Source organism: Bombina bombina, chromosome 1 (genome assembly GCF_027579735.1).
Source record: "Bombina bombina isolate aBomBom1 chromosome 1, aBomBom1.pri, whole genome shotgun sequence".
Lineage (NCBI taxonomy): Eukaryota > Metazoa > Chordata > Amphibia > Anura > Bombinatoridae > Bombina > Bombina bombina.
The window spans coordinates 1,463,687,276-1,463,709,469 of record NC_069499.1 but is presented as its reverse complement, the minus strand read 5'-3'; the positions used below and the strand labels follow the sequence as shown (position 1 = coordinate 1,463,709,469).

General features: G+C 39.9%; 1 protein-coding gene across 1 annotated transcript in view; it reads right to left on the bottom strand.

Moving 5' to 3' along the window:
• RNF213 (ring finger protein 213) overlaps positions 1 to 22,194 on the bottom strand; it is an 881,087-nt gene that overhangs the window by 397,384 nt on the left and 461,509 nt on the right. The window contains exons 14-16 of the mRNA XM_053706514.1: positions 4,480 to 4,663; positions 4,044 to 4,217; positions 3,809 to 3,955 (exon numbers count right to left, since the gene is read on the bottom strand). Of these exons, the coding sequence (XP_053562489.1) occupies positions 3,809 to 3,955; positions 4,044 to 4,217; positions 4,480 to 4,663 (505 nt within the window). The remainder of the gene's footprint in view (positions 1 to 3,808; positions 3,956 to 4,043; positions 4,218 to 4,479; positions 4,664 to 22,194) is intronic.

Sequence of the window (22,194 nt, the reverse complement as noted above, 5' to 3'; positions counted from 1 at the left end):
ATACAATTACATAAACTAACTAAAGTACAAAAAATAAAAAAGCTAAGTTACAAAAAATAAAAAAATAAGTTACAAACATTTTAAAAATATTACAACAATTTTAAGCTACTTACACCTAATCTAAGCCCCCTAATAAAATAACAAACCCCCCCAAAATAAAAAAAATGCCCTACCCTATTCTAAATTAAATAAAGTTCAAAGCTCTTTTACCTTACCAGCCCTTAAAAGGGCCATTTGTGGGGGCATGCCCCAAAAAGTTCAGCTCTTTTGCCTGTAAAAGAAAAATACAACCCCCCCCAACATTAAAACCCACCACCCACATACCCCTAATCTAACCCAAACCCCCCTTACAAAAACCTAGCACTAATCCCCTGAAGATCATCCTACCTTGAGTCGTCTTCATGGAACCGAAGTGGACATCCGGAGCGGAAGAAGTTAATCCTCCAAGCGGCGCTGAAGAAATCTTCCATCCGATGAAGTCATCATCCAGGCGGCGCTGAAGAAGTCTTCGATCCGGGCGATGTCATCTTCCAAGAGGCGCTGAAGAGGTCTTCTATCCTTGCGATGTCATCTTCCAAGCCGGGTCTTGAATCTTCCTCCCGCCGACGCGGAACCTCCTTCTTCACCGACGGACTACGACGAATGAAGGCTCCTTTAAGGGACGTCATCCAAGATGGCGTCCCCTCAATTCTGATTGGCTGATAGGATTCTATCAGCCAATCGGAATTAAGATAGGAAAAATCTGATTGGCTGATGGAATCAGCCAATCAGATTGAGCTTGCATTCTATTGGCTGATCGGAACAGCCAATAGAATGCGAGCTCAATCTGATTGGCTGATTCCATCAGCCAATCAGATTTTTCCTATCTTAGTTCCGATTGGCTGATAGAATCCTATCAGCCAATCGGAATTGAGGGGACGCCATCTTGGATGACGTCCCTTAAAGGAGCCTTCATTCGTCGTAGTCCGTCGGTGAAGAAGGAGGTTTCGCGTCGGCGGGAGGAAGATTCAAGACCCGGCTTGGAAGATGACATCGCAAGGATAGAAGACCTCTTCAGCGCCTCTTGGAAGATGACATCGCCCGGATCGAAGACTTCTTCAGCGCCGCCTGGATGATGACTTCATCGGATGGAAAATTTCTTCAGCGCCGCTTGGAGGATTAACTTCTTCCGCTCCGGATGTCCACTTTGGTTCCATCGCTGCTCGGCTGAGTGAAGACGACTCAAGGTAGGATGATCTTCAGGGGATTAGTGTTAGGTTTTTGTAAGGGGGGTTTGGGTTAGATTAGGGGTATGTGGGTGGTGGGTTTTAATGTTGGGGGGGGTTGTATTTTTCTTTTACAGGCAAAAGAGCTGAACTTTTTGGGGCATGCCCCCACAAATGGCCCTTTTAAGGGCTGGTAAGGTAAAAGAGCTTTGAACTTTATTTAATTTAGAATAGGGTAGGGCATTTTTTTATTTTGGCGGGGTTTGTTATTTTATTAGGGGGCTTAGATTAGGTGTAAGTAGCTTAAAATTGTTGTAATATTTTTAAAATGTTTGTAACTTATTTTTTTATTTTTTGTAACTTAGCTTTTTTATTTTTTGTACTTTAGTTAGTTTATGTAATTGTATTTAATTGTAGTTATTTGTAGGTAGTTTATTTAATTAATTTAATGATAGTGTAGTATTAGGTTTAATTGTAACTTAGGTTAGGATTTATTTTACAGGTAATTTTGTATTTCTTTTAGCTAGGTAGTTATTAAATAGTTAATAACTATTTAATAACTATTCTAACTAGCTAAAATAAATACAAAGTTACCTGTAAAATAAACATAAATCCTAAAATAGCTACAATGTAATTATTAATTACATTGTAGCTATCTTAGGGTTTATTTTACAGGTAAGTATTTAGTTTTAAATAGGAATAATTTATTAAAGTATAGTGTAGTGTTAGGTGTAATTGTAACTTAGGTTAGGATTTATTTTACAGGTACATTTCTCTTTATTTTAGCTAGGTAGCTATTAAATAGTTAATAACTATTTAATAGCTATTGTACCTAGTTAAAATAAATTGAAAGGTACCTGTAAAATAAAAATAAATCCTAAGATAGCTACAATATAATTATTATTTATATTGTAGCTATATTAGAGTTTATTTTAAAGGTAAGTATTTAGTTTTAAATAGGATTAATTTATTTAATAAGATAAATATTATTTAGATTTATTTAATTAATATTTAAGTTAGGGGGGGTGTTAGGGTTAGTGTTAGACTTAGGTTTAGGGGTTAATAATTTTATTACAGTGGCGGCGGTGTAGTGGGGGGCAGGATAGGGGTTAATAAATTTAATATAGGTTGCGGCGGGTTCAGGGAGCGGCGGTTTAGGGGTTAAACTATTTTTTTATTTGCGGCGAGGTGCGGGATCAGCAGGATAGGGGTTAATAACTTTATTACAGAGGGCGGCGGTATAGGGGGGGCAGGATAGGGGTTACTAGGTGTAATGTAGGTGGCAGCGGTGTCCGGGAGCGGCGGTTTAGGGGTTAAGACATTTATAAGACTTGCGGCGGGGTCTAGGAGCGGCGGTTTAGGGGTTAATACATTTGTAATAGTTGCGGCAGGGTCTAGGAGCGGCGGTTTAGGGGTTTTAGTAACTTTATTTAGTTGCGGGGGGCTCCGGGGGCGCCGGTATAGGGGGTAGAACAGTGTAGTTTAGTGTGAGTGCTTAGTGACAGGCTAGCAAGAAAGCTGTCAAACAGCCGAAGAGCAGCGAGATCGGATGAGTGATAACTCTCACAGTCCGCTGCTCATCGCCCCGCGGCTTTTTGACAGCTTTTTTTGATAACTTAGGCGTATTTTTTCAGGTCCGCGGCGGCGAAGGTAGGCGAGCGTATTGGGCCGGCGAAGTCAGAAAAGTTGATGGCTTGATAACTACCCCCCTTAGTCTGAAGTTTATATTTGTAACACTCATTATGTGTATTTTATTTAAAACATAGAAAACTATTATTGATTCTCTTTTTATCCGATTAGTCGATTAATCGAAAAAATAATCGGCCGATTAATCGATTATGAAAATAATCGTTAGTTGAAGCCCTAATTCCGACACAATGGCTTGTGGACTCTCACCATCTGATGAAAGAAATAACTTCTCATTCAAATGTAGAAAAACTTTTTTTTTTTTTTATTAAAAGTAAAGTCCAAATTAAACTTTCATGATTCACATAGGGCAGGTAATTTTAAACAACTTTACAATTTACTTTTATCAAATTTTCTTTTTTCTCTTTGTATTTTTTGTTAAAGGCTAAACCCAGGTATTTAAGAGTCAGAACTAGTTGCCTGAAATGCAAGTCTGTCAAAAGATCTGAAATAAGGGGGCAGTCTGCAGAAGCTTAGATAAAAGGTTATCACAGAGGTAAAAAGTATATTAATATAACAGTGTTGGTTGTGCAAAACTGGGGAATTGACAATAAAGGGATTATCTATCTTTTTAAAAAATAACACTTTTGATGTTTACTGTCCCTTTTACTGTGGTCTTTTAAAGAGGTTAAACATAAATTACATAAATCTGGAATTCTTACACAGGACCTCCTCTTGCAACAATGAGTTCATCATTTTATTTAAAATGTTATAGGGGCACTGTTTCATTTTGTGATCCAGTTGAATTAGCTTATCACCACAAATATTTTTTAATATTAACAGATATTTTAATACCACTTTTCTAATGCTATGAGTTGCTAATAAAGATTTAATGTTTCTGCAAATATTAATTGTAATGCCTATCTTTCCCATACCAAGAAAATATGATGCTTCAAACATAGATAGTTGTTTAGTACCTCTGATAATTTCATCCACAGTCTGGCACATCTTTAGAAGACTGTCCATCAATTGCCTCTCTCTCTTTAATGACTCTAATTCTTCTGTCCTCCATTTCAACACTTCTTCCACATCAGACATACAGAGGTTTTCATGTTTTTCAATTTCTAAAGAAAATGATTTACTATCAGAGAATGTAGATTAAACAAAACTTTATATATATGTAAACCAGCTGATTTGAAAAATATGTCTTACTCAATTTACAAATGGCCAAAAATTGAGTCTTGTTTTCTACGATGCATTCTAGATGTTTATACAGCACATCTCCACTCATGAGTTTGTTTCTAACTTCCAGGAACAGAGAGTCCGATAGAGCTACCAGTTCCTGACTACCTTCATCAAACTCAGAGATTATATTTTTGTCCATTCCTACAGAAGAGAGAGAAAAAATGTATACTGTATTGTAGTCAGCAGAAAGCATTATTATTGCACATCCAGAACACATACTGTAAGTTCCCTTAGGTGGCTCATTGATTCACAAGTTCTCAACATAACCAAGGAAGAAAATATTTTATACAGAATATTCATATAGTATATTAGCAAATAAAAACTAATAATATTAATTTTAGATCTATATTTATATTGGATATAAACCTTATTATACAGGACAACATATGCTTGTACCACTTACCGTACAATTTAAATATGTGTGTGGCTCCATTCCACTGTAGTAAGTGCTGTAGAATAATGTCATGTTCTTTAACTGCATTCCCATGTCCATCCTTGGGCCAGGAATTGTTGATAACAGTAGACACCAGTCTACCAAAATCCCCTAAATTGTATTTGCTTAGTTGGCTCAGGATATTGCTTTTTGCCTAACAATGAAAGATAATAGATAAGATACATTTGTTAATTGTGGTTTATTGTAAGCTAATCTGAATAAGACCGTGTTTATGAACCAGTCAGAAAAAAAAAATATTTTGTTACTTACTAAAAAAATATATGTTACATTCAAAATGACATCATAAAAAGCTCTATTAGTGTACTCAAAGTTAATAAGTTCTGCTAAGCCAAAGGTGTTCCAAAGTCTACCCCTTTTCCACCTACCCTCAAACTCAGTTTCTCACAAGATATAGAAGACTATGAAGAACAACTAGAACAAATTATACAAATGTCAGCTACACAACCCATGAAAAAGAAAAAATTATAAGTTAGCTTTCACTTTGAACATAGAAAAAAATATTTATTGATAAACAAAGTTATATTAAGGAATTAGCACAAGCTGACATAAAATGTTTTATATATAGGGGTGTATCCTTGCATTCCTATTGGCTGATTTGCTTCTTCAAATTCAAATTAGCCAATACGATGAAAGTTGCTTTAATCCTATTGGCTAATTTGAATTTGTTCAGCCAATAGGAATGCAAGGGTACCCTCATAAAAAAAGGGGTAACGTCTTCAGTGTGCAGCTGGAGACCGCATGAAGAGGAACTCGGTGACGATGCTCTGAAGAGGAGGACCGACGTCGCTGATGACATCGCAGAAGACTTCACTGCTGAAAAGATAGAAGATGGACCGCGGCCTGGATGAAGATTGAAGAAGATGGTCCCGTGATGGATGAAGATAGACTCTGCTGGGATGAGGATAGAGCGCTGCCCTTCATCATTGGCGAGTACCAAATTTAGGCTTTTAGCGTAAGGTGTTTTTTTTTATTTGTGGGGTGTTTTTTTTTTGTTTTGTTTTTTAAGATTTAAGGTTTTTTTTGGGGCCGTAAAAGAGCTGAATGCCCTTTACGGGGCAAAGGGTAGATTAGGTTATTTAGGTTTTTTTTTGTTTTTTTTTGGGGGGTGGGGGTAGTAATGTGGGGGTTAATTGTTTGATTTTTTTATGTAAAATAGCTGTTAGCTTTGGGGCAATGCCCTGCAAAAGGCCCTTTTAAGGGCTATTGGTAGTTTATTTTTAGATTAGTTTTTATTTTTATTTTGGGGTATTAGAATAGGAATAAAAAAAATATTTTGGATAATTTTGTTTTGTAATTTTAGTGTTTTTTATAATGGTAGGTTGTTGTTATTTGTAATGTTAGGCTTTTAATTTTTTTTCTTAATTTTTTTTTTTTTTAGCAAGTAATGTGTAATGCCCGTGGGATATTCCACTATCAGACCGAACTCGGACAGTAGTCTTGTTATCCCGGTGTCGATCTGGAATGATAGGGAATATCCCAGAGCAGAGAAAGTTCACAAGATGAGGTAAGCGGCACTCACCACAGGCAGGATAGTCCTCGGCAGCAACAGGCAGGAAATCAGAGAAAGGCAGGGTTCGGAAACAGCAAGGCAGTCCAGAGGTAAACCACTAGGATGGTCAGGCAGGCAGGGTTTGGCAACAGTAAGGCAGTCCAGAGGTAAACCACTAGGATGGTCAGGCAGGCAGGGTTTGGCAACCGTAAGGCAATCCAGAGCAACAGGGGTTAATCAAGCAGAGTAGTCAGATAGTCAGGGTTCAGCAACAGTATATCAATCCAGCAGTTAAGAGGTAAACAGGCAGAGTGGTCAGACAAGCAGAGTTCAGCAGCAGTATATCAATCCAGCAGTTAAGCAACAATAACACCCAGGAGAACAGTAAGTAACACCTATACTTGGGCAGTGATAGGTAGCAATAGAGTAACTTACATAGGCGCACAATTCGCGCCACAGGAGATCCTGACCGGCTTCTGAACGAGGGAGAATGCGGCAATGACGTCACCACCGCACGCAGACAGGAGCTGACTCCCCCGAGGCAACGAGAAGCAGGCGCCGCGTCCCTAGCAACAGCTAGAGCGGTGCGGCGCAACAGTAATGTTAGGTATTTTTTTAGTTTAAGCATAGGTTTTTAATTTTGTTTAACAGGTACGTTTTTATTTAGTTTAAAGGTAATTAGTATATTTTAACTTTAAATTAGGTATGTTTTAATTTTGTTTAAGTTAGGGGGTGTTAGGTTTAGGGGTTGATAGTTTAATTTAGTAGTTGCATTGTGGGGGTGGGGTTAATAGGTTTATTTAGTAGTTGCGATGCAGGGGGGTGGCTGTTTAGGGGTTAATAGGTTTATTTGGTAGTTGCGATGCGGGGGGATGGCGGTTTAGGGGTTAATAGTTTAGTTTATGGGTGTAGGTCTACTTTGTAAGGAATATTTGATGCGTTTTGATGGATAATTGCGGTAAAGGACATATTGCACTCGGGAAAGACAGAACGTGCTACTTGTAATATCAAATCAGTGACTATTACGCACGCAAAGACCATGAAAAGCCATACCGTATGACTTGTAATCTGGGTCTAAGGATTTACTGACCATTTCATCTGACCAAGCTCAATTTACAAAAATGTACTTTGAGTCTAGTGTTGTGGCATGCATCATAGTTTAAAGGGAGAGTGTACTGTAAAATGTTCTCCCCTTTAATGTGTTCACAATAATCTACATTGCCTTCTTTAGCTTTATTTTGTCATTTGAAATAGCTGCTTTTGCCCATTCTTCCTCAACTATACTGAATATTTCAATACTTAAAGGGACATGACATTTATTTATTTCTTGATTCAGAGGGAACATACAATTTAAAACAACTTTCCAATTTACTTCTTTTTTATTTAAGTTGCTTCATTGGTATTCTTTGTTGAAAAAGCAGCAGCAGCAACTGGGAACAAGTTAAAGGGACATTATACACTTGTTTCTTCTTTGCATAAATGTTTTGTAGATGATCTATTTATATAGCACATAAAGTTTTTGGTTTATTATATTGATAGTTTTGCTTATTTTTAAATAACTGCTCTAATTTTCAGACTCCTAACAAAAGTTTTAGGAGAATACCGACGTATTCCTACTCCAGCTTGCTTCTGTTTGTGTAAAGGGTTTTTCATATGCAAATTAAGGGGAGGGGGGGGGCGGTGTCTGATATTTCCCACTTGCAGTGGGTGTTCCAGTAACCTTTTAAACAGAGCTAAACTGGAAATTTCTAAGTTTTTAAACTGTTTTATACTGGATTTTTATTTCAGTATCTGTACATATTATTCTTTATAGTAGTGTCTATTACATGCAGTTATATGAAAATTGGTGTATACTGCCCCTTTAATGCATTGGGGAGCCAATAACATAAGGCATATAAGTGCAGCCATCAATCAGCAGCTCCTAAGCCTACATAGGTATCCTTTACAGCAAGGGATAACAGGAAAACAAAACTCATTTGATAACGGAAGTAAATTGGATAGTTGTTTAAAATCAAATGCTCAATCTGAAAGAAAAGAAATTAGGTCTCATTTCCTTTTAAGTATTCGCTATGAAAAAGCAATGTAAATATAACCAGGAGAAGAAATTACAATCGTAGTGGGAGGTAGATGAGATAAATGTTTATTTTCAATAGTTCTAAATATACAGACAGAAATAAGATAAGGAGGCTTTGTGTATTTGTATAAAGAGTGATAAGGTAAAGAGAAGATATCTCTGCAAGCCCAGCACATTTTAATGGGTTGTGGTTTAAAAGACCACAAGCAGATAGTTTGTATACAATTCAGCTGGTATAACAAATCTTTGTAAACACATAAAGGGGAATTCAGTTTTATAGTACACTGTCCATTTAAACACAGACAAGGTTAGCAGAGATGACCTTTCATTCTACCCAAGTGAAGATTTATTATGACCTCTCTACCATCACACTGTGTTGTAATTCTCATTGAGACCACTGGGCCCTGAGTAAACTGCCTTGCATTTTAAATTCCATTGGAAACATTTTTGTGACATGCTTATTATTTCAAAGATGCTCCCTTTAAAAATGTTCATGTTTTGTGACTTGTGCACAACACCTGTAGAGCAGTGTTTTTCAACCAGTGTGCCGTGGCACACTAGTGTGCCGTGAGAGATCCTCAGGTGTGCCACGGCAGACTGACAACAGTGTGACATATTTTTTAAGCTTTGCTTGTTTTTTACTCCCAGTGCAGGGGTAGTTTGTAGGAGGCATGGCATAACAGCACAATACATACAGTATGTGTGTGTTTGTGTGTATGTATATATATATATGCTGTATTAGGCTACAATGTGTGATTTTTTTTTAAAATTTTGGGATGGTGGTGTGCCACAGGATTTTTTAATGTAAAAAAGTGTGCCACGGCAAAAAAAAGGTTAAAAATCACTGCTGTAGAGCATACACTAGTAGGCTGTCTGCAGGCTGCAAGTACTGGCGTGATGTCTCTGGCCCTGGGAGCATGTGCACTCATGCAGGGGTTCTACAGACATAGGAGGCAAAGAGCACCACAGCAACACTGTTAAAAGTCACTTCCCCTTCCACAATCCGCAGTCATTTGACCGAAGGAAAATGGAGAAAAAGGAAATAACACAAGGTGTAGAAGTGCCTGAGGTAAAAGTTAAAAATAACTGTCTTAAAATAAAGACGATGGTGTGGAATATGGCTATTTAGATGCTAACACAGCTTCTTATCTTTTTGTATCTAATCCTAAAATGCCACTATTCCACCTTTTTCCAAAAGTCCATAAATCTCTGGTAGAAGTCAAAGGACGTCCAATAGTGAGTGGAGTTGATTCACTTTAGGAGCGCCTGTCCCAATGGCTGGATGCCATTCTCCAGCCCTTGGTACTAGCATTGCCATCCTATACCCGCGATTCCAAGCACATACTCAACCTCCTCGCTGACCTCAAATGGGAACGCAATTATACATGGATTTCCATCGATGTGGTTTCCCTTTATTCCACCATTCCCCACAAAGAGGGCATTGAGGCGGTTGAGTATTTTCTTGTCACTGCTACTGACTACACTCAGGATTTCCAGGCATATATTGTGCGAGTCTTAACTTTCCTTCTGACACACAACTTTTTTGCCTTTGAGGGAAAATACTTTCTCCAAAAGTGTGGTACGGCGATGGGGGCCAAATATTCCCCCTCGTATGCCAACCTATACCTTGGTAAATGGGAACAATACAACATTTTTGGAGATGGTAACCCTTTCAAATCGTCAATCCGTTTTTATCAGAGATATATAGACGACCTTCTATTGGTTTGGTCTGGTCCACAAACACAAATCCCCCTCTTTGTGGAGTCTCTTAACACTAATGACTTCAATCTCCGTTTTACTTTTGTCTCTGATTCCAGGTCCATTAACTACCTAGATTTATCTCTCATTGGAGATGTCGAGGGACCTATACACACTACAGTTTATCGCAAGCCAATCACAGGCAATACCCTCCTGCATGCGTCTAGCTGTAATCCTTACAACACTGCTTCTGCGGTAGCTAAGGGACAATTTGTCCGTTTAAAAAGGAATTGTAGCAAGACATCTGATTACATCCAGGAGGCAAATATGCTTGAACAGAGACTCAAGGAGAGAAAGTATACTCGCACACACATAAAAGCAGCCAGAAATAAGGTAGACAAATTGGATAGAGCCACCCTACTATGCGATAAACCCAGTAAGACCACTGAGGCTCATAATAAGGTTCACTTTGTGACGACTTTCAGTGAACAATATCCTCAGATTTGTACCATAATCAAGAAACATTTCCCCTTACTTGCTGCAGATGATAAACTTCAAGAAACAGTAAACAATGGGTTTAGATGTTCCTACAAGAAATGTCCCACGCTTGCATCTATCCTGGCCCCCACACAACTCAAACAAACACAAAGCTCTACGAGCTCTTGGTTACAACATTTGGGAATGTACAAATGTGGCCATCGCAAGTGCAAGCCTTGTGACTATGCTCTTGTTACTTCTACATTTTCCTCTACTGTGACTGGTCAGACATATTCTATCAAGACATGTCTCAATTGTCAAAGTACCTATGTGGTGTACCTAATTCTTTGCACGGTGTGCAAGGTGCAATACATAGGTTTAACCTCTAGGGATGTCAATTCTAGAATTAGGGAGCATTTTTCAACCATATCTAAAGGGAAATTCACTACCCCATTGGTCCAACACTTTGTCACTAAACATAACAGTAGTTTAGACTCCTTTAGATGGGCAGCAATAGAAAAAGCAAAAATTCCCAATAGAGGTGGCAATTTAGATGACACTTTGGCCAAAAGAGAGGTTTATTGGATTTTTACCCTAAAAACTAGACTCCCTCTGGGTTTGAATTCAAAATATGATCTAATTAACTTCTGGGAATAAAAATAAAAATAAAACTTTATTTATTATTTAGCCTTTCCTACTTATAAGGAAGCTACTTATTTTTGTATTCATTTTTGCATTATTATTCCACTTAATATTAAGTTACTAAATATCAATATTACAAGCATAGCTATACTTTTTACATCTATTTTCTTCATTGTTTTCATTTTTCATTTATTTTTGCTGAAAATACCTTTCTTAATATTCCTCCCTTTTCCACTTTTGCCTTGATGCATATTTTAATACTTTAGATATATTTATTTCCTTTATTATTTATTTTGCCCCCTTCTCTTTTTTCCTTTTTTGTATCCATTATTGCTAACAGAGCTCTACCAGGCATATAGGGTTAACTTCTAATGTTCCTTTCTGTTTTGTAAAATAGGCGTGCTTTTGTTTGTATGTTTTAACCAATCAGCATGCACTGTACTGCTTTTAAAATCACTGCTAACTGTGACACCTTAGGCTATGATTACGGCTAAGCGCCGAAACATGTAAGCCCATTGGTGTCTCGCCTGTCTTACTACTGTATTTTCACTGTTGCCCCTGTCTGCAACTTTTAAACTTTTTGTTTAAATAAATAACTTTTTATTTCATTCATTTGGGCATCCGTTCCTCCTTCATTTTATTGCTGTGGCTTATCACCAGACTACGGATACCCATTACAACTATAGCCCTGCTAAATGTTGCCATCCCGGGTGAAGATGGTCACGCCCCCCGACACTCACGCACGCACACGCTGAATGCCGAGAGTAACTTGGACAACAGCCAACTCTTACGGATCTTGCCGCCTGTCTCTATACTCTACCTTACCACAGGGATACCAGCGCTGATTGCAGACGCACTTGCTTACGCCGAAGACAAGTACCGGCCAGCACGCTCTTTGGAGTCTCCCAGGTGGTTGCATTGGTTTTCCATATAGACGGACGGCTCACCCCCGGGTGGGTAAAGGCAAAGCTTCCTAGCTGAGTGGTGAGTGGGGGTTATTTGGACTGAAGTCCCGGGACCAACATATCTTTTAATATATTGTGATATTATATCTTCTAAAGAGAATTGATATTTTCGGCATAGATACATATTGTGAGTGTACCATTCCTCTCTTTCTACTTAAAATAAAGAAATGCCAGGTAAGTATAAATTTTCTTTCCTAAGATACGGTGAGTCCACGGAATCATCAATTACTGTTGGGAACCAATACCCAAGCTAAAGGACACCAATGATTAGGGAGGGACAAGACAGGTAAACCTAAACAGAAGGCACCACTGCTTGAAGAACCTTTCTCCCAAAAGAATCTCCGCTGAGGCAAAAGTATCCAATTTTTAAAATTTGGACAGGGTATGCAGAGAAGACCAAGTTGCAGCCTTGCAAATCCATTCCACAGAAGCTTCATTTTTGAAAATCCAAGAAGAGGAGACAGCCCTAGTTGAATGAGCTGTAATTCTCTCCGGAGACTGCTGCCCAGCAGTCTCATAAGCAAAACCAATTATATTTATCAACCAGAGAGAAAGAGAAGTAGCAGAAGCTTTCTGACTTTTACATTTCCCATAGAAACAAACAAACATGGTAGAAGACTGGTGAAAATCCTTAGTCGCCTGCAAATAAAATTTTAAAGCATGCACAACCTCCAAGTTGTGCAACAAACTTTCTTCAGAAAAGAATAACTACGACAAAGAGAAGGAACAACAATTTCCTGATTAAAATTTCTGTCCAAAATCACTTTAGGAAGGAATCTAACTTAGTATGAAAAACTGCCTCATCGGCATGAAAGATAAGATAAGGCGAATCACACTGCAAAGCAGAGAGTTCAGACACTCTCCGAGCAGAAGAGATAGCTATAAGAAACAAAACCTTCCAAGATAACAACTTAATATCTATGGAATGCAATGGCTCAAACAAAAGTTAAGGCTCCCAGGAGGAGCAACAGACTTAAACACAGGCCTGATTCTGACCAAGGCCTGACAAAAAATTGCACATCTGGCACTTCCGTCAGACGCTTATACAGCAAAAAAAGATAATGCAGAAATCTGACTGACAAAACCTTTCTCCAGACCTTCCTGTAGAAAAGGCAAAATTCTAAGAATCCTAACCCTACTCCAAAAGTAGCCCTTGGATTCACACCAATAAAGATATTTACGCCATATCTTATGGTAAATCTTTCTCGTAACAGGCTTGCAAGCCTGAATCATGGTCTCAATGACCGACTCAGAAAAAACATGCTTAGACAGAACTAAGTGTTCAATCTCCAAGCAGTCAGCTTCAGAGAAACAAAAATTTGGATGAAAGAAGGGACCCTGAATCAGAAGGTCCTTCCTCAGAGGCAGTCTCCAAGGTGGAAGAGATGACATCTCCACTAGGTCTGCATACCAGATCCTGCAAGGCCACGCAGGGACTACTAGAATTACAGACGCTCTCTCCTGTTTGATACGAACAATGACTTGTGGAAGGAGAGCAAACGGAGGAAACAGGTATGCCTGCCTGAAATCCCAAGGAACCACCAGAGCAGCTATCAGAGCGGCCTGTGGATCTCTCGACTTCGAACGGTACCTTGGAAGCTTGGCATTTTGCCAAGACGCCATCAGATCCAACTCTGGCACCCCTCATTTGAGGGTCAAGTTGAAGAAAACCTCCGGATGGAGTTCCCACTCCCCAGGATGAAAAGTCTGTCTGCTCAGGAAATCCGCTTCCCAGTTGTCTACTCCTGGAATGTGGATGGCAGATAGACAACAATTGTTAGCTTCCGCCCACTGAACAATCCAAGTCACCTCCTACATGGCTAAGGAACTCCGAATTCCTCCCTGGTGGTTGATGTAAACCATCAAGGTGATATTGTCCGACTGGAACCAAGCTAAGGGCAACTGAGGCCAAGCCTACAGAGCATTGTAATTAGCTCTCAACTCCAAGAGGTGAAAGAGGAGAGCAGACACTTCCGAACCCATAATCCCTGCGCCTTAAACAAGACTCAGACTGCTTCCCAGCGTAGCAGGATGGCGTCCGTGCTCACATCACCCAGGAATGTCTCTAGAAGCACGCGCCCTGAGACAGATACTCCTGAGAAACCACTACGGAAGAGAGTCTCTTGTCGACTGATCTAGAGCTATCCTCTGAGACAGATCCAAATGTTCTCCATTTAATGGAAAATAGCAAATGGAATGATGTCCATGATAACCATCAGACCCAATTCCCTCCATACATTCAGACACTGAAAAGTGAAGGTACAATCAACTGCAGCTAGATCCAAACTTCCAAACTTCTGGTTGCAAAATGGCTAAACTATTTACCGGACCACAAGAGCTTGCTGTTGGCCGGACAGAAGACTGCAGAGAAAGGAAAAAGGAATAAATCCTTGATTATCTGACCTCTGTTAGAAATCTTCTCCTAGATAGAGAATCTATTAAGGTCCCCAAATAAATCACCCTTGTAGATCGAACAAGGGAACTCTTCTCCAGATTCACTTCCCATCCATGTGAAAGTAGATTGGACAAGATCTCTTGAAAGAGAGTTTGCTCCAAGAAGGATGAAACCTGAATCATATATTGTCCAGTAGAGCACCCTTGCAATACCCCAAGACCTAAAAGTCTTTCTAGGATGACAAGACTCAGAAGCTTGAAAAGATCCCGAATAATGAGAACAATAAATACACATCCTTCAGGTCTATGTTCGTTATGAACAGGCCCTATTGAACCAAAGGAGAATGGATACTACTTTGAAGGTCAGAACTTGAGGAAATACCTAGACTCCGTTCCCAGTCTGGGACCGGAACTATCACTCCCAGAGAGGAAGGCCCTGAGCCCAGTTCAAGGAATGCCTCTCATCATACCTGGATTGCAGATACTCTAGAAGGAGAAATCTGCCTTTGGGAGGAAAACTTAGATAGGACTCCAAGAGACATGACTGACCAAGTCCAAACAAGGTCTCATCCGTGAAGGGAAATGCCAAAAGCATGGAATTGAAGGAAACATAACATATTGAACCTGCAACTGCAGAACTATAACGCCTAGGCTGTACCACTAAGCCACAGGTAGGCTTTTCAGCTGATCAAGATTTCAGCCACAATGCCCGACAGGCTAGCACAGCAAGTCTAATAAGACCAGGCATTGCTCTAAATGAACAATTAAAACGTCCAGCTTTTTATCCATGGATCCATAAAGGAGCAGCTATCCTCCATAGGGATCAAAGTTCCCTCTATAGGGATCAAATTCTCTTAGACAGAGTAGAAAACCCCTTCTACTAAAGGCACCGTGCAGCATGATATTTAATGGAGACAGCGACAGGAACTATAGTAAAACCAGGAGATGGGGAAAAAGGAAAACCTGCCTTCACTCATCCCTGTTAAAAAATCCCCTTGCACGGTCTGAACAGGAAAAACAAACTTCCATAAAGGAATCCTAGCAAAATATAAAATTTACTAGATCTTAGGGATGAAAACGACAGGATATCGGAGTCGCCCAAAGTAGCCATAACCTCCTTTAATAATACACGAGGTGATTTGGCATACATCTGAGGGTTACCCCATCAGCATCAGATGCAGGAATTATACTGTTTAAGTCTGGGATTTCACCCACAGACTATGAGGAAGGGCAAACTGAGTAGCAGCAGGCAGAACAGAAACCTTGCTATCTGAATCTCAAATGTTCCTCTTGCGATTTCCCTTAAGAATTGGAAAAACAGATACCGCAGGAGAAAACTGGGCAGCAAATTCTGCAGGCAAATAACTCCTCCAGGAGATAGAGAGGAACCGCAGGGCACTGCATTGAGGCTTGGGACGTAAAAGGAGATAACTGTGGCATTGCCTAAAAACAGCATCCTTTTAAGAGACATTGACTTATTAACTATGCAGCACAAAATTGTGTATTTTAAACCAATTGTGCCGCAGGCTCTTTATTAAAAACCAGACACTTAAGTCCTGGCATTTAGCTTATATACCAGACAGAAAGAGTATGAGACACACCTTGAAGTTATATATTTTCAAGTAAAAGGAAAAACGTAGGCTTGATTTACACCAAGGATTAAAACCACCTAAAATAAGTGGAATTTAACCTGATAAAAAAAATTCTTCAGATGGAAAGAGTTCTCAGCTGCATTTATTACTTTTGGGAATTCAGAACCAGTAGGAGGCAAAGACACCCCAGCCAAAGGCTTAAATACTCCTCCCACTTCCCTCATTCCCCAGTCATTCTGCCAAGAAACAAGGAACAGTAGAAGAAATATCAGGGTGAAAAGGTGTCAGAAGAACAACAATTACGGCCGCCCCGCATAAAAACACTAGCGGGGAGCTGTGGACTCTTTCCATCTGAAGAAAAGAAAATTATCAGGTAAGCATAATTTATGGTTTTTCTTCATAAATGGAAAGAGTACACAGCTGCATTCATTACTTTTCAAGGCACTGCTTATCATATCAACCTCGAAAGAAGGAAGGCTGAGTAGACCTCTCTGGGGATCGACTTGCAACCTTCGGTTTGCTACAGTGCAGAGTAGCCACAGTTCATTAGTATGCCGAACTAGCTGTCCAGCTAGCATAAGGAACTCCAGACCAACAGAGACCCACCAGTCTCATAGAAACAAGGCAACACCCAGACCCCAGAAAAACAGAAAACCACAGGATAAGGCCGGGAGTCTGAAACAGAGAGGATCTTCCCACAACACAGTGCGACCGCACTGTAAAAAGCAACTGAAGACGAAGGTCCCCAATTCGCAAAAAGGTAGCTCAGAATACAGAAATATTTAGAAATGAAACCTTGTGCAGCAAGTTCAGATAGGTCTGACGAACAACACCTGAAGCAAAAACACTGCACGCTGCAGTCATCTAAAAATTACTCTGAAACTTAAAGGGACACTGTACCCAATTTTTTTCTTTCGTGATTCAGATAGAACATGCAATTTTAAACAACTTTTTAATTTACTCCTATTATCAATTTTTATTCGTTCTCTTGCTATCTTTATTTGAAAAAGAAGGCATCTAAGCTTTTTTATTAGTTCAGTACTCTGGACAGCACTTTTTTTATTGGTGGATGAATTTATCCACCAATCAGCAAGAACAACCCTGGTTGTTCACCAAAAATGGGCCGGCATCTAAACTTACATTCTTGCATTTCAAATAAAGATACCAAGAGAATGAAGAAAATTTGATAATAGGAGTAAATGAGAAAGTTGCATAAAATGTTATGCTCTATCTGAATCACGAAAGAAAAAAATTGGGTTCAGTGTCCCTTTAAATACTTGCAGGGCAAGCAGAAAGCAGCTGAAGATAGGATCCTTCAGATTGCTAAGTATCCACTAACCAGCGGAAAACGTTGCAGGCTATCTAAGAGCCGCCAGTCCTTCCCACAAATCCTGAACATGGAGAAAGGAGAAACTTCAAGAGGCTTACCGTACCTCGAATGCTCCGAGGACGAATTTAGCATAGCAACAGATCAGATCTCAGATCCTGCTCCAACAACGGACCAGCCCAAGCGACAGACATGTCTGACAGGGGGGACAGAAAGACCCCAACCACAAGCCCCCAGGGAATGGTAAACAAAGCTTGGGTGCCAACCCAATCCGCTCCTCCAAAATAAGGCACTCCCAAGGAGAACCCCCTGGGACCTGGAACAGAGAAAAGTGCAATAGATCCATTGGAAGACCTGTCACAGCTCTCTTAGACAGTCTCTACATAGAGAGATCAAATTCCAACAGGTGGAACATGGTCCACAGAGCAGCAGATGCTGTCCCTTACAGAGATAAGCCACCTGATCCAACTTCCTACACACAGGGCAGGACAAAGACCCTCCAGAGCGATGAACCCCAGCTCATAAGGAAGACAAACTATCCCCTCAAAATGGAAGGGCACAGATAAGAACAGCATACATGTCCACAAGACATGAAGCCATAGTATGATCAAAACACGGACCAAATGAAAAAATCATCCAGACACCACTTTTGACCTAACAGAGAAAAAACTCCCCATGAAGAGGCGCACACTCCGTCCGAAGGACAAGTCAGGCCTTAAAGTTGATAACCAGTATCCAAAGGTAGATGTGAACTCTGCTTGCAAGCCCAAAGAGCTAGTCCCTATGTTGCAACATAGGGACCCAGAAAAAACTGGGTCGTCCCGAACCAGTCCACAGGATCATAAGTCCCCAGACATCCAAGAAGGATCCAAGACAAGAACCCTGGACCCGGGACCCAGAATCGTCCTAGAATGAACGACACCCCCAGGAAACACAAGATACCCAGTCTGAAGCAATCATACCTCACAGGGGATGAGAGCCGGAAAACCTGGAGAATGGGTACAGGACTCACTCGTAATTCCCAGCCCAAAGGGAAGAGAACACACTTAGCTGGAGGTCAACCCCCCCCCCCCCCCAACAAGGTGTTAGGCCAAAACAAAGTCACGCAATTTCTCTAGAGCCCAAAGGTCCCAAGGGCAACACTAAGGGTAATGAGAATGAGAACAGAGTCACCCGTAAGAGAGTAGAAGAAAGGCTAGTCTCCATAATCCTTTCAGATTAACTTTCCAGAGGAGCACAACCAAGGAAGAAGAATGCAAAGCATCCCGAACCCAGGCAAAAAAACATCCCCTAAGCAAAAAGATTGGAAAAAGAGACAACACCTCCGATCGCCCCTGATATGGAAACAAATAACTCCCGAAGGAAGACAGAGCCTAACGGCCTTCACTTCCTAATGAAGTCGCCAAAGCCACCAGAAAAAATGGACGAAGTCCAGAAAGTCTCGACCCAAAGGAAGAGAACCTCTAAAAGGAACAAGTCCTAAAAGGACACTTCCAAAGAGACCATGAAAGGCAAAACCGTAAGAACGGTGGTATGAAGGACCTAAATTCTCCAAGCCTCCAACCCACAACGGGAAGGAACACTCTAGTTCCCGGAAAAATAGGAAATGACTGAGCATGTCGCCGCGGATCTCAGCGGAGTCCCGGCCCACTAGATTGAAAGGCGAATGACGACTGAACCAATCCCCCATGCCCCTAAGCAACCACGGACCCTCAAGTCCTCTCAGGATGCTAGTTGAAGCTTGTAAAATAAAACAAGAAAACAACACAAATCATATTCTGATAAATAGGAGCCCTCACCGGACCAACGCCATATGACTGAACTAGGCCTCAAAGACAGAAGGATATGTACCCAGTAAGGACCAGCCTGAAACCAAGGGCCTCAGCACTGTCAAGGCCACATAGAGTCTCCCCCGAGATGGAGGGATAAAGAACAGTCAGACTTTTGTAAACAGTGCGACCACAAAATCGCCAGTATCAATTCCAAAGAAGTTCCCGAAGGAAACATCCCACCACAACCTGAGCTTTAGATGAAGATAAAAGATAAGCCAACCCGTAGGTTATCGCCAAGGAAGAATGGACAGCTCCGCAGGACCAGCCAAACAGGGGTCCAGGACTTCCAAGCTCGGAACAAGATACAGAAATAACAAGGACTATAAGAAGATTACTTTATCCCCTTATGTCTATGCATGCAAGCCAGTCAAAGATTAAGAGTGAGAATCCCCAGACCCATTAAGAGTAGGATCCAGCTGCGCCAAAAACGTGCCTTAGTAGAACGTGAAGGAGCACCAGTCTATAACGAAAGGAGCAACATACCTCTGCTGGGACAAAAGAAAACACTGGCCCTGAAGGTTGACCCCTGAGGCCTCAGGGGCAGTAACTCCCCCGGAAGGCTGAACTGGACCAGATAATCCCACGCCTGACGAGCCCCGGCTAACGGAACACGGACAATATTGTAAGCACACTCCCGGAAGGTGAGGTGCAAATGCGCCAGCGGCAAAGATATGGCCATGCGGAACCGTGTTGTAACCTCCGGTGGGAACAGGCCACAATCCATAGAAGGATAAGTAGTGTTTGGGTTACCTGCATGCGTAGTAAGAGCACTCTAAAACAGCATTCGGAACATAACTGATGTGCATGTATCACCCGGGCCAATTCATATTCTTTGCAAGAAGTAGAGTCTGAATCAGAGATATCTGAAACAGAATCCGAAATAAATGTGATGACAATAAAAGAAAAAAAACCAATAAAGTTCTTAAATAAGGATATATCCGAGTCCTCTGGATGAAATATTCAGCTTGCTAGCGTTCCTCAGTGAGATCCCATAGAAAAGGAAACAGAAAATTGCAACATAGTGTAAAACTATAACGGCTCGTGAGAAAGTAGTTTTGTAACAAATGATTACTCACATTCGTTGGAGCTTTCGACTAAGCTCGAGGATATGCTTTCTCCCACTTTATACTGGTGGGAAAATATAATTTATGCTTACCTGATAAATTCATTTCTCTTGTAGTGTAGTCAGTCCACGGGTCATCCATTACTTATGGGATTATATCTCTTCCCTAACAGGAAGTGCAAGAGGATCACCCAAGCAGAGCTGCTATATAGCTCCTCCCCTCATACGTCATATCCAGTCATTCGACCAAAACCATACGAGAAAGGAGAAACTATAGGGTGCAGTGGTGACTGGAGTTTAATTAAAAATTAAACCTGCCGTAAAAAACAGGGCGGGCCGTGGACTGACTACACTACAAGAGAAATGAATTTATCAGGTAAGCATAAATTATATTTTCTCTTGTTAAGTGTAGTCAGTCCACGGGTCATCCATTACTTATGGGATACCAATACCAAAGCTAAAAGTACACGGATGACGGGAGGGACAAGGCAGGATCTTTACACGGAAGGAACCACTGCCTTGTCAGTATATTTATGAAAATCTTAGCAGTGCTATCCAAATAATATATATAAGTCTATGGCAGGGTTATAAACACAATACAAAGAAATAGAAACCCTTATCAACCATGCACCTACTAGACCATACAATTAATATAAATATCTGAATTCTTTTATTTAGTTAATATCCATAAACATATTGAAGTATATTTGCAATAAAAGGAAATGAAACAAAATTTATATGCGTTAAAACCAACTCTTAAGATATGCTATCCTTCTTACAAAACCCAGAAAAATATACCTTCACAATTCAGCCTCTTATTTATTTAACACAATGGGACTAAAAACCTTTAACATCCAAGCAATACAATTCTAAACAGTGTTTATAAAACAATAGGATAATATATATATTCTGCTATTTAACTGCAATTTATCCTAATACAAAATTAACTGACAATATCAGAACTTGCATAGATGAGTTACTTGGTCAATCAGACGCAGATTTAAACAATATATATATAGGCTGTGAAATGCTAACTTAAAAAAAAAAAAACACACACTGCTTCTTTAAATCTATTAAATACAAATTAACTATGCATATAACTTATCTTACAAAAACCTTGTATACATCACCCAAATAAACAGCAATCCGGTTCCCAATGTTTTGCAACAGATCCAATTCACCTCAGAAATTCAAAATTGGGGTAAAGCATATGGAGTCCAATGTGCTTTTGATTAATAACTGCCGCAGTTACTCCTTTCTGGATCAAAATAACACAACCTTTTCTTAGTCTCTATGCTGGGGTTAAATCATCTGATCTCACCCCTCCCCTTTTTGATTATTTATCAGTCATTGGTGAATATTGGAAACGCCCACGGCCTTGTCTTGGATTAGTTCTTTGCAACTGAACATGGATTGGTTTATTTGGTAAATGTGTTGTCAAGGAAATGCATTCTTTGCAACAACCAATCATCTCATGGTTGCAATTCCGCATCATAACACTAGGTGGCAGCAGACGTACAAACAAACAAAATACAACAAGACCATCTCTAACATTTTTAAGCAAGTTAATAAAAAAATTTCTTTCATAAAATGGTTATTTAATCAGATCACACTCTCTGCATTAATCATATATAACCCCAATTATAGATGGTTAATATTAGGTTATTTTTTTCTGATTATTCTGATACCAAATATGTTATATTATTAACATTTTATTATATTAAGGTAATTTAACACTGCCAATTACTAGCCCAAAATGCATCACAACTTTGTCAGCATTCTGGCACTTCTTTGCAAATAACAGCCTATTTTTATTTCAGTATTGTACTGTATTCCAAGTGAATCCTGTCTATGTAGATCTGAAATAAAAAAAAAATAAATGTCAATAATCACCTCTCCTCAGGTCCACAAACATCCACTCATGTTTTCAAACACACAGAGGCCAAGATATTCATGCCTTCAAAATATACACATATCATATCCATTAAAATATATACAGTTGTTTTAAAATCATAATGTAAGTCATGTGCCTTCACTGTATTATCCTAACGTAACGTTCTAACTGCCCTTTCAGTAACTTCAGACTCCCTGTCTCCCATTCACTACATGGG